Source organism: Musa acuminata, chromosome BXJ3-7 (genome assembly GCF_036884655.1).
Source record: "Musa acuminata AAA Group cultivar baxijiao chromosome BXJ3-7, Cavendish_Baxijiao_AAA, whole genome shotgun sequence".
Classification (NCBI taxonomy): domain Eukaryota; kingdom Viridiplantae; phylum Streptophyta; class Magnoliopsida; order Zingiberales; family Musaceae; genus Musa; species Musa acuminata.
In genome coordinates, this window is record NC_088355.1 from 6,858,319 (window position 1) to 6,870,854 (window position 12,536).

A 12,536-nucleotide genomic window follows, 5' to 3' on the forward strand; every position below is an offset into this window, starting at 1 on the left:
GATCCGACCTCAGAGGTCAAAGGGTAGAGATGCTAGTAATCGCAAGCAGTTATATTACTTGACATCAGCCATTACGGCACATAATCCCTACCTCTCCCGAGTCAACGGCAGCATCCCCTCCGACGTCAAAGCGTGCAAAGACGTGGACTATTTCAGTCGACACCACGTTCCAATCTTCTTGGCCTCCGTCTCTCAGGTGCTGAGCTGTTCGTCCCCACTTTATACGCCAGCAGTGAACTTGGTTGACAAGCAACTCCGGACCGGAGTGGGGCAGACCTCTGTTGCCTTCGCCGCGTGGTTTGACGCTGCGTCAGTGCATCGTTTGTTCCTCCGTACCAAGCATCTGTCTTGATCCTTCGTATGACTCTGTCAAGCATCCTTCGGTGGAGACACCACCACCAGGAAGGACGTAATTAAGCTGGAAATGATGTGCAAGAGGAGTGGATCATGGACGACTCTCGATCTATGTTGCAGAACTTCCGTCGGTGCCAAGGCTTCACCTGATTGATGGTTTGGTTGATTTCAAGGTCAACCGAGTGACTCAGGGATTACTTGGGGAGGTGGTAGGCTGGAAGCAGTCAAAAACAATATTGTTCTCAACACCATCGGTTTGACTTCCTCAAAGCATGACATCACTTTGCTTTGACAGTGAAACCCTGACTATGAAATTTCTGACCATATCCTCCCACATCTCCTCTCCCTCCTCGAATCTTTCCCACCAAGAAAACAGCCTCTAATCCATTTATGCCCAGAATTCACTACCTGGTGGTCCTTTTGGAAATTTTTTTGTCCATTTTCTATTGAGTCTGCGGGCCTCCTATGACTCATTTCGTCTTGGCTGACGACATCGAGGTGCCCATCCTCAGAGTATAAATAGGAATCGATCGGCTGCCAGGTGGTTGCACGCTTCCGGTTCTTGCAGCATTTTTGGTGTCCCTCTTTGTTGAGTGCTGCTTCTCTTCACCTCAGGGTTACTTGCATTCTCTTTAGGGATTCAGAGGTAAGATGAAAGAAGGTGTTTTTCATGATAAAAATTTGATTTTTACGCCTTCCTGTTCTTTCTTTGAGAGAAGCGTCATTGATGTTTCTGATACAGTGTTCTTTTGGGGTGTGCATTGAGTTGCTCCTCTTGTAGCCGAAGTAGGGTTCCAAAGTTGCAAATGTTTCAACTGCTTGGTAATATAATGGAATAGGTTTTCTAGAGGACACATGATTCTCTGGTGTGGGCAGAAGAATAAGCTTTAAGCATTCTTTTCTGCAATTGGTGAATGTTTAGCAGAGATAAATCTCTTCCATTTAGGATCAATATTTTAGTATTCATGTTTTCATCATAATCGTTCTTTTTCTGTTCACACTCCTTCCAGCCCTGTATATTTCGGGAATTTAGGGGTCATCTTTCTATCTATGTCTTTGCCAATCAATCAGACATGGAAATCATTTGCTTGCTAGAAGCTAATCACTGGTGTTTCTTTGGTGGCAAATTAGTTCCGCACTAGCAATCTTGGTCGATAAATGCCTAGTAATTAAGCTATTTGGCTAACTACAATGCACTACAATGCCCGTTTCTGTCAGTAGCTGATAAGGAAAATTTTCTTTTGGGAATGAGATTCATATGCAGAATATATGGAGATCTTTTGCTATTGACTTGAAATTTTAGAATCTTTTGTACTAGGATACTCTGAACTTATTATAGTTCAAACTTTGAATGAAGATATTATTTCAAATACATGATGCATTGTTATTTTAACAGTAGGGATGCTGACTAGGTTTTGGCTATTTATCCAGGAGACTACACACCTAAATCAAAGTGCTGAAGTAACATTGATGGGCTTACATCTTTCATTGCTCAACTGCTCATGGGTTGAACTCATGAGAAGCAAGATTTTTGCTTTGACAGAAACTGAGGATGTCAAGACAATCACAAGATCAGCTAGCTGCAAACAAAATGAATTACATGCCAACACTGAGTTGAGTGCTTCTTTGAGAGAATCATTGAGCTTCAAAAATTGGCATCACGAGCAGGTAAAGCTGGAAACTAATTTATCATCCAAGAATCAGTACCTGGAAGATGACAAAAAACAACCTAATTTGGCACAGCACACCAAACATGATACAGTTCTTGTGTTGAACCCAGCAATCTGTCCTTTGTTGTCCCCATGCCCTACGAAAGACCTCAATGCAGCAGCTGTTAAGCTTCAAAAAGTGTACAAGAGTTATCGAACTCGAAGAAATTTGGCAGATTGTGCAGTTGTTGCCGAGGAATTATGGTCAGTTTCTAGAACAATACTTCTCTAACTACTAGTTTGTACCAATCGATTAGTAATTTTCCGATCATTTTTTATTTAATATTCATTTGGTTACAGGTGGAAGGCATTGGATTTTGCCTCTCTCAAACACAGCTCAGTATCATTTTTCATTGGTGGAAAGCCAGAAACAGCAGCTTCACGTTGGGCTAGGGCACTAACAAGAGCGGCTAAGGTAGTCCAATCACTAATGTTTTTGCCTTTATAGTTCTATGTTAAGATATCACTATTAAGCTGGAAGCTATTGTCTTTTTAAGCTATTACTGTTACAAAATCACTGTGATTTTTTTTTTGGTTCTTTGTAGGTTGGCAAGGGTTTGTCCAAGAATAACAATGCACAGAAGCTGGCACTCCGACACTGGCTTGAAGCTGTAAGTTAATTATCTCTGTTTCCTGCTTTATGCCTATTAAATCTAAAACAGGGATGTGGGGTTCGGGGGAATCAAGACATACTACAATCCTTTTTTTTTCTAAATCTAAAAAATTCTGTGAATGTATTATGATGTGAACCAAATGTTTTACAGAGGAAAAAATTACTGGTTTTCTCAAAGTGACAGTCAAATCCCCTAAAAGGGCATCTACTCGGATAAACTCTTATGGTTTAGGTGCAACATTTAGCAGTGATAGTGCAATGAATACTCATTCTTGTCTTTGCTTTCAGATTGATCCCCGTCATCGTTATGGGCACAATCTGCATATGTATTACGACATATGGACTAAAAGTGAGAGCAAACAACCATTTTTCTACTGGTAAGAATGTCTCACTTGCATTTTTACATCCATACTTCTGTTTCTTTTCCTTCTTAATGGAAAAAATTGTAGCTTGTTTTGGTTCTGAACTTATTTTTGGGTGGAAAATTGAAGGTTGGATATTGGTGATGGCAAAGAAGTTAACATTGCAAAGTGTCCTAGAAACAAGCTTCAGCAGGAATGTGTTAAATATCTTGGACCGGTACATACCTTGCCAGTTAAAAAATCTTAAACATTGAATTAAAATTCTGAACATTCAACAATTCATTTTTGCAACATTTTTATTTCAGAAAGAGAGGCTGGCTTATGAAGTCATTGTGGAGGATGGAAAGCTAGTCTACAAGAAAAATAGAACATTGGTGGATACTACTGAAGGTTCTAAATGGATATTTGTTCTCAGTACAATCAGGGCATTGTACGTGGGCCAGGTGTGTATCATGTCCTTGTTTACTATTTTCTTATTTGGGAAATAAATTACGTTTCATATAATTCTTCTTTCCTGAAATCTTGTCTCCTTCCAGGTTGAAGGGATCTTATTTCTTACCTGAATATGTTCTTTGGTGTGGTTTTAAGATCTTCCCCTGTAGCTGCATTCTGTTTGCAGACTTGTAATTCTCAACTCCTTTTTATTTATGGGCAGAAAAAGAAGGGCTCATTTCAACACTCGAGTTTTCTTGCTGGTGGAGCTACGATAGCTGCAGGAAGATTGATTGTGAAGGAGGGAACTCTGAAGGTATTGGTCGACAAATTATGTCCAACTGAAAACCTTGATCGTCGAGTATAGTCAATCTTCCAATTGTTGATGTATTTGCTCATCTCAGCGAAACCATCATCAACTTTTAAAATATATAGCTTTTCGATAAGCATAAAATTGTTATCTGATAATTTTAGTGACTTTTTTCCTGTAGGCTGTTTGGCCACACAGTGGACATTACCTCCCAACCGAAGAAAATTTCCGGGAATTTATCAGCTTCCTTGAAGAGAACAATGTTGACCTCACTGATGTCAAGGTAAATCTCTCGCTTCCCTTTCCTCATCAACCATTTATATGGCTAAGTGGTAGGAAGTATTTTGAGCCTCCAATATTAGTATTTCTGGAAGAGAAAATCTCTTATAAACATTCTGTTTATCTTAAAAATCTCACAGGAGACTGATGTATTATTGTTCATGGTTCTTCAGAGAAATCCAGTTGGCTATGATGATGACTACCCTTCATTCAAGATGACCACGAGTGACTCAATGACAGATAGCGATAAAGGTGTAGAGGTAGAAGGTGAATCTACAACACATCATGCAGGAGATTTGAGTGACTGTGAGGCAGAGGAGAGGCCTGCATACTCTCTCGGAGCTGAGTGCCATGAAGGCAATGAGATTGAGACCACTGTTGAATCGGTGAACCATCATCTTCGCAAATGGACAACCGGGGTTGGGCCTCGCATTAGGTGTGTTCGGAACTACCCAACCGATCTCCAGTTTAAGGCGCTCGAGCAAGTTAACCTGTCACCGAGGTCTATTCCTTCCCCTGTCGGAAACAATGGACCGATCCCGTCACCTCGCCCCAACTCTAGAATCATGCTATCCCCCTCACTTGCTGGCATCCACCTGCCTTCTCCGGCGATCTCTCTTACTCTTTCGAAACACAGACGTTGCTGATTTATCGGTCTTGCCGATGCTAATTATTTGCAGATTGCAGCATGGAATGATGCAGCTGTTTTCAAGCCACTTTTGGCACCTAGTAGTTCAGATTCTCAAGGTTGGTGCTTGAAGATGAATGAAGGAACGATGCATTGGCCAACTAATTGTTTTCTTTTGTTTATCTTCTTGTATATTTGTTAACTGATATAATTCATATCTCACTTCTTTTTTTCCCCTCTTTTTTGGTTCCTCTCAAAATGAGATCAACCTTTTTGTAAGCACATTCTTTTTTTCTTTCCCCTCATAGCTAAGGAGATGGAATTAATGTATAGAATTCTTCTCAAAGAGAAAGTAAAGCTCATCTTTCATATTCCTCTGTTTACCTGAAGCTATACTGCATCAAAATTATGCATGGATTCCATTGTCACCTCACATTCAAGCAACATTCTAAAGCAAGAAATATTAACTATTAGCATGAAATTACAGAGCCAATTCCAAAGGCATAATTTGCATCATGAGTCATATAACAATACATCAAGACTGGCCTTATTTAGACGCTGACTACACGACATGCATGCTTGCTTGCATCACTGGCTGATCTAATCATTGGCACGTTTGATTGCTCGGAGCATGATGTCGCGTTTGAACGATAAGATCAGACCATACTGGAACTCCGGCGGCAACTCCATCTCGGGAGAGCGCCGGAAGACGTAATGCCGGTAAAGCTGGATCAGCGCGAGTTTGACTTCTTGTATGGCGAACTTCTGGGCGATGCATGCGCGCGGACCGATGCCGAATGGAATGTGCGCGTACGGGTGCCTTCGCTTCTCTTCATCACGAGCCGGATCGAACCTCTCTGGCCGGAACACGTCCGGCGCCGGAAACTGCTTCGAGTCTTTGGCCACGACCCCCAGCGCAAGCCAAACCCATGTCCCCTGCGCGAAAGCAGCCACTGTTAGTTCCCTTGCAGGATGAGCGAGCTGATTCTGTCATGGACGACAGCAGGACACCTTCGGTAGAACGTATCCTCCGATCTCAACCTGCTGCGACGTCTCTCTTGCGACCAGTGGCGAGACTGTGTACATCCTCATGGACTCTTTGATCACCTGCATGACAAGAACAGCTTGTGTTGTGTTCGTCCTGCAGCGTACGTGCGGCAACCTCGAGCTGCGTTGCTGCTTACCTGATCGAGGTAAGGAAACTTGGAGTGAAGGTCGTCGAAGGTTGGGATCAGATCACGGGGGCCAAAGCGATCGATCTCGTCCACCAGCTTCTTCTCCACATCTGGGTGTCGCGAGACCAGGTAAACCGTCATCGCCAGCGTGAAGGCCGTCGTCTTCGTCCCAGCGATGAGGTGCTCGTACACGAGTGCTCGGACGTAGCTGTCGGTGAGGAGGTTCTCGGCGAGTCGCGTCTGTCTCGAGTTCAGCAGTGCCGCCAGGAAGTCCTTGGACTCACGGGTCATCTCGCTCGACCTCTTCGCGATGATGGCGTCGATCCTGTCGCACAGCTGCTGGTTCATCTGGTGCAGCTTGTAGTCGGCGGCGCCGGGGATCCTCTTGAATATTTCACGGCAAGGGTTTTGGAGCACCGGGGCGATCAGGCCCAATGCCGTGGAGAGGGAGCCGGAGAGGTCCATCTTGAGGGAGGAGATGGCGTAGGTGTGCTGCCGGAGGAAGCAGGAACCATCATCATCGTCGTCGTCGTCGTTGAGGAGCCCGAACTCGATGCCGAAAGCGGTCTTGCCGATGATGTCGATGGCGAGGCGCAGGGAGAGCTCGGAGAATGGGACGTCTTCTCGGTTGCGTTGGATCGTGGAGATGGTGTGGCAGAAGGAGGTGGCATAGTGGTGCATGGTGGGGATAAGGCTTGCGAGGTGGGCGGGTTGGTAAAGGGAGGTGATGATGTTTCGCGTTGAAGTCCACCTCGAGTCCCTTTGAAGTCAAAGCATTCATTCTTTTACTCTATATATAGACTGTGCTTGTTTGTGTGTGCTTCAAATAGCAATATTACCGCGTCGGATTTGAATCAAATGGATCTTGGATACATGTCCAAATCCGATAAGGTCATGAATCTATATTGATATTAATTGAGACAAACATAATTGACAAGATTCGCTTCCCTATTGACTTGGTTGACCTTCCCGATAAGGTCCATCTTCTCCAACTACACTCCAGAAGACTAGCATTATATATATACGAGAGAAGGGGGTACGGTACCTTAAAAGAAAGAGTCCATTCTGAAGTAGAGGTGACCCAGTTGCAGGCGAAGGGCTGCTTCTATTCCTTATGTCTTTAAAGTTCTTAATCCCCACCTTCCTGCAGAGTTCTGCATCTGCTACAATCACTAGTGGTTGCCTTCCCAAATGAAATCTGATCATTAACGAGTTCAACATCATCGACTTTATAGCCTTCAACACCAGAGATTATTTTCCCACTCGTGTACTTGAGATTGCTCTACGTGTGCATGTTGCTTGGTGAAATGACAAGGGAGAGTCTTGCATGTTTACCTAAAGATTGGCCCGTAGTTCTTAGCAAACACTCTCAAGATATCTGGCCCGTGCTTGGCGAGGAAAGGAATGTGGCCAAGAGGAAACGTTGTTGGAGGACCGGGCACTCTTCTCACTCTCCAGTATGGTGCGTAGAAGTAAACCAGGAACCCTAAAAGCAAAGCCATGGATGCGAGGAAGAAGGGAGCACATGACCTTACCAAGCTCTCCACACTCTCCACGATTTCAAGGACTCTATCTTCCATGAAGCACAGATATGTATGTATATGGAGAGAGAGAGTAGCGAGTGGACCGTGACGAAATGGGAGAGCGATGGCTACACTTTTATAGAGGGGATCAAATGGGATGTGGCAGCAAAAGATGGCAAAACACTGTGCATGATGGGGTCGACACCAGTGGATTTCTGCAATGATCCATTGGTCGGGATTCATGGTGGAGTATAATCTGGAACAACTTCACACTATCAACAGCGAACATCCAAAGCACAAAGGAAATTAAGATTCATTGACGCAAAAATCTTTGGTTCTTTTGGTAGGGTTCCTCGTTCCATGATGCTGCGACTGTGGTTAGCTACGAGATGATTGGCCTATTCAAGAAAGTGGCATGGAAAACTCACATGTATCGTTCATAGTGGTGATGGAATCATTGAAAGATAGCACCTCCGAGTATCATGATTGAGGAATCTTGAAACTAGTACAACTCTACCTATTTCTTCGATTGTAGGCAATGATTAACTCTAATTTCAATAAGAAATTGATTATATTTTTGCAATGTCTATATCTAATTGGTTTGATCTAATAAATTGCTTATTAATCTAAGTTACTAGCATAACATATCTATTGGACTAAGTTTAAGAGTGTTAATCTCTCCTACTTATAACTTCAAGCATAAACACATTCTAATATAATACACATAGGTTGAGTGATGACTTCATGATGTGATGTTTCATCTGACTTGGTACATAGATAGTCAATTGATACTCAAACCTCTCCTCACATCTAATGCTAGATCATTATGATATTATTTACCATGTTCTTACTTGATTCGATAATTGACTTATTAATTTTGTTAGCTTTGATTAATATTATTACTCTGATCAACTTTTGATATTATTATGTACCATTTTAACTAAACTATGTTAGAGAAATATTCTTCCATTTTAATATGATCTCTATATCTATAACATCTCGATTAGTCTCATATCGAAAATAGGACAAGACTAATATTGAGTTATAAGGGTTTGATAAGTGTATTATTGTTAACTTTAGTTTAGACATTTTAAATTAATGGTTTAGACTCAACAAGATTAATAGAGCAATCATCCCAAGGTTAATATTTAGAAGTAGAGATGATAAAGGATAGGAGTTGACTATACTTGACTAAGTTCTAATTGGGTTAAAGAAGTTTCATTCACATATTATTCATATATTTAAGATTATATTAGGTAAATTCAATGTTCAAAATATATACCATAAGAAAAAGATAATTTTCCCGAAATAAATAGCAATATGTGATAGAAACCAAACAAAATGATGGTAAGATTGGAGACGAGAGAGAGAGAGAGAGAGAGAGAGAGAGAGAGCAAAAAAAGATAATAGAAGGTATGTTAAAGAGTGATCAAAACTTAATATCAATTGTGCGAGCATTTAGATTTAGATTGCGGTCATCAATGTTTCTTACTTCTTCCTTCCGAGCTTCTTGTTCATCTTCTTAGTTGGAATACTTCTGTAGAGAAGCTTTGCTCACCATAAATCGACACTCTACAGCTACATGTTTTAGTAGGACTTATCATGCTTGGCAACAGCAGTGGTATACACTTACCACTGTAGTAATGCTTGTCACTTGTAATCAAACAAACACAAGTGTGAATTAAACAATTGCCACTTTGCGCACCTCCACTTCCATAGTTGAAACGTGACCCATTGATTCTCCACTCTACAGCTGAGGCTGAGTGAGATCACAAAACATCCGCTGACAAAATTGAGAGGATTCAGAATAGTTTTATGGTGCTACTAATTGGAAGAGTTTGGTGAAAGAATTCTGATGATGTATATTGATTAGGATTAGGATTTAGAGACGTACATAAATTGCTGTTGTAGTATAATTCTGATGTATTAAATTACTGAGCGTGTTAAAGTGTTCATCGAATACCATTCGCTCCGAGTTTTGGTCAAGACGAAACTGGAATTGCCATTAATGCATCATCAAAGCGATGTACAGCAAAAAGGCAAGCAAGCATTGCATCGGCATGAAGCTATTGGCAGTACGGATTACTTCTGCCAGGCCCGCCATAGTAGAAGAGGGGCTCCGTCCACAAGATGTCCGCGAAGTTCTCAGCACTGTAGCAGCTGGTTTGGGTGCTCAACGTCCCAAAGGGATAGGGATACTTGTACTCTCCCGAGTAGTCCTTGATCCGCGGCTTACTGATGAAGGCGGCGCGGCCGAAGTGCTCCGAGGAGAAACTGCCGGAACCCATGGCTGTGGCCGTGTGGGGCGACTGCTTCATCCTCGGACTGTACACGTCGCCTCCAAACACCACCAGCGTGGCTGTCTTGCTCAGTCCTCTGAAGAGAGAAGCCGGCCAGTATCCGACGGTGACGTTGTCGCCGTACATCAACCACCATCTCCCATTGTCGATGTCCTGCAATTGCACGTCAATGTCAAGAATATAGATGAATAAATCCTAAGCTCATAAATGTTTTTATACCGATAAAAATCTTGAAATGTTATCTTTACTATCCACCCTTTATTCGAATATATATATATATATATATATCTAAAAAATTAGTCTGATGATGTTGATAATGATGTACTGGATCAACTTATTTTGAAGTAAGGGATCAAAAGCTTTATGATTTTACATTTAAAGATGTTAATACGATGGTGATGTAACTTACTTTAAATCAAGGTTCGTCGTACCGTATCGTACCGGCGTTTCGACGCGGGCTCAGTACGGTACGGTACCGATGTACCGGATGGTACATCAGGGCGTACTGAACGATACACCTTGATATATCGAATAATTTTATATTTTTTTATATTGTAGCAGTGTAGCGGTACCGGGCGGTCCGTGTACCGGTAATCTGTCGGACCGGTACATACTGCCCGATATGGGTGGTACGCTTCGGTATGATAGATCTTACTTTAAATTAAGGGATTAAAACCTTCATGACTTTATAATACTAAAGATTTTACTATGATATCGACGATATAATATTTGGCTAACTTAAACTTAATACGATGATACTATATTGATTTGAGGATTCAAAACTTCATTTCAGCTTGTCATCACCTGCAGACTTATTAGGTCATACAGAATCTAAATGAAGTTGATAAAAAGTAATTATATAAAGCACATCATCTATCTTACCATCCACACGTTGACAGAAAATTCGTACTGTGGTCCGTCGTAAATAGATACGGCGGAAAACGAACCACCGAGCGCTATCTCGCTGCTCGTCTGCACGAAGCCTGCACAAAGGAGATTGAAGCAGCCCGTCGTCTTTCCCGAGTCAGCCTGATCGATCGATTGAAACATGGCTTTAACTCTTCTATCGTGTGAGAAGATCGTCAGAAGAAGATGGAGGAGGAAGAAGAAGGCATACCGTCCAGTACACGAAAAGCCTCGCTCTCCTATCACCAAAAACACTTGGATTTACCTATCAAGAGGAGGAACAAGTATCAATGAGTGCTGCAGGTTTGCACGAGTAGTAGTAGTAGTAGATGAAGCACTAACCATCCATCCAACCTCGATGGAGTCTGAATTGTTGTACTCCCCATTCGTAAGCCAAATCTGGCCGCTCGTGAATTCGTCGTCGCTTTCCATGTAGGGATTCCAGATGTTGATGCTTGCTTTGGCACCGATGTAGTTGAATCCACTGCCAACGAGCACTCCGAACTGAAACCACCAGAAAACAGTGGTGGTATCAGCTTACGATATCGAGCTGATGAGAAGCACGCAAGATGGACGGAGTGCGGAGACGAACTGCGTGCAAGCCTTCGACGCCTGCAGCAACTGTTTGATTCGCCGCGCGAACCTCGTGCTTGGTGATGCCTTTCCATGGCTTCCTTCCGTAGTTTGTAATGGAAGGAGCATTCAGCAAGTGATGTTCTTGGACGCGGAGGACAGGTACTGTTCCACTGGGGCAGCTTCCTTTCCTTTGCCACACTTGGGCAGGCATACGCACAGAGGACCGAGAAGAAGCCACATCTCTTCTGCCAAAATGCTCATCGCCGGGCCTCATCTGCACCACGGTTTGTCCTCGGATCACAATCCAAAGTGACGAACTTAGTGCGCAACAACTTGTACGTACCTGAATCGTATGGCGTTTGAGTTGGGGGTGATCGAAAGCTGGCTGCTTGTAGACATCAACGCAGTCGACTATGTCGCCATCTTCGCTCTGCAAGTTTTCATGTACAAGGACGTACGACGAGCATTTGATCAAACATGCAGAATGCGTATCTGATAAATACCGATGGAATTGTAGTTACAGCGAACCTGAATGCTCTTCACTGCAGGCTTGTTGATTAGATTTAACTTCGCCTCTACGAGTAATTCCTTCTCGGTCAACAGAGTGCTTGATTTCCCATCCACCACTTCTTCAGCAAAGAAGACGACTGCTAACAAAAGCATCCTTTCGATTACCCCATTCACCATCGTGATTAGTGGTAGCACCGGAATTCCTCACAGATTGTACTCTGTATCGACTCCTTTTCGGAGATAAACAAGTAGGAAAATGAGATGAAGTACAACCTAACAGTTCACTAAAAGCAAAATCAAGTGCGGATGAACTGTGAGAGACAAAACGTAAGAAACAGGTCAAACCAGATCATATACCAAACGTTAAATGGATGTGGCTGCCCTCTTCCTGTGGTTGAAGAGCTGCAGTTCCCACATTACTTGGATGGTTCAACTAACAGCCGGCACATATGTTGATGGATTCAACTAATCGGCCTACGGTGGAATCTCTTGATGTCATAAAGAGGTTGTGACATGTTTAGGTGTAAATTATGTTGATACTTCTCCTGTTGTACTGTGATCTGTGTGCATTATTATGGCTTACAGCTTCTCTGAGATCATTTTGCATCGAAGCATGTATGAAGACTTACCCCATGACGTGCCCCTTCTTGAGCGACCACAAGTGAGGCACTGCTGTGTCGGTTAGCACACCTCAAGCATCTCATTGATTTTAAACTGATTGAGACATGGAATGCATAAATTGTATCGAGATATTTGAGTTATTTAGATACTGATGATATATAGCAAGCAGTACCATCGGTCTTGCTAACTACTACTACTAGATTAATTTGTATATATAATAAGCCACTCCTGGAAAACT

At 42.5% G+C, this 12,536-nt stretch overlaps 3 protein-coding genes across 3 annotated transcripts; 1 reads left to right on the top strand and 2 right to left on the bottom strand.

Annotated features, from left to right (window-relative positions):
* The first annotated feature begins 889 nt into the window (after positions 1–889).
* LOC103991228 (IQ domain-containing protein IQM1) lies at positions 890–4,982 on the top strand. Its single transcript, XM_009410594.3, has 10 exons — positions 890–1,000; positions 1,786–2,267; positions 2,364–2,478; positions 2,609–2,674; positions 2,965–3,053; positions 3,168–3,255; positions 3,344–3,481; positions 3,694–3,786; positions 3,962–4,063; positions 4,233–4,982. The coding sequence occupies exons 2-10, from the start codon at positions 1,825–1,827 to the stop codon at positions 4,704–4,706; spliced, it is 1,608 nt and encodes a 535-aa protein (XP_009408869.2). The 5' UTR covers positions 890–1,000; positions 1,786–1,824; the 3' UTR covers positions 4,707–4,982.
* Positions 4,983–5,208: 226 nt separating this feature from the next.
* On the bottom strand, positions 5,209–7,475 carry LOC135642532 (cytochrome P450 711A1-like). The gene is made up of 5 exons (XM_065158756.1): positions 7,198–7,475; positions 6,908–7,060; positions 5,872–6,622; positions 5,699–5,794; positions 5,209–5,623 (listed from the first exon to the last, which is right to left on the bottom strand). The coding sequence occupies exons 1-5, from the start codon at positions 7,440–7,442 to the stop codon at positions 5,288–5,290; spliced, it is 1,581 nt and encodes a 526-aa protein (XP_065014828.1). The 5' UTR covers positions 7,443–7,475; the 3' UTR covers positions 5,209–5,287.
* Positions 7,476–9,451: 1,976 nt separating this feature from the next.
* On the bottom strand, positions 9,452–11,854 carry LOC135643753 (protein neprosin-like). Its single transcript, XM_065161091.1, has 7 exons — positions 11,696–11,854; positions 11,511–11,597; positions 11,235–11,441; positions 10,934–11,095; positions 10,803–10,856; positions 10,568–10,714; positions 9,452–9,838 (listed from the first exon to the last, which is right to left on the bottom strand). The coding sequence occupies exons 1-7, from the start codon at positions 11,852–11,854 to the stop codon at positions 9,452–9,454; spliced, it is 1,203 nt and encodes a 400-aa protein (XP_065017163.1).
* Positions 11,855–12,536: the final 682 nt, after the last annotated feature.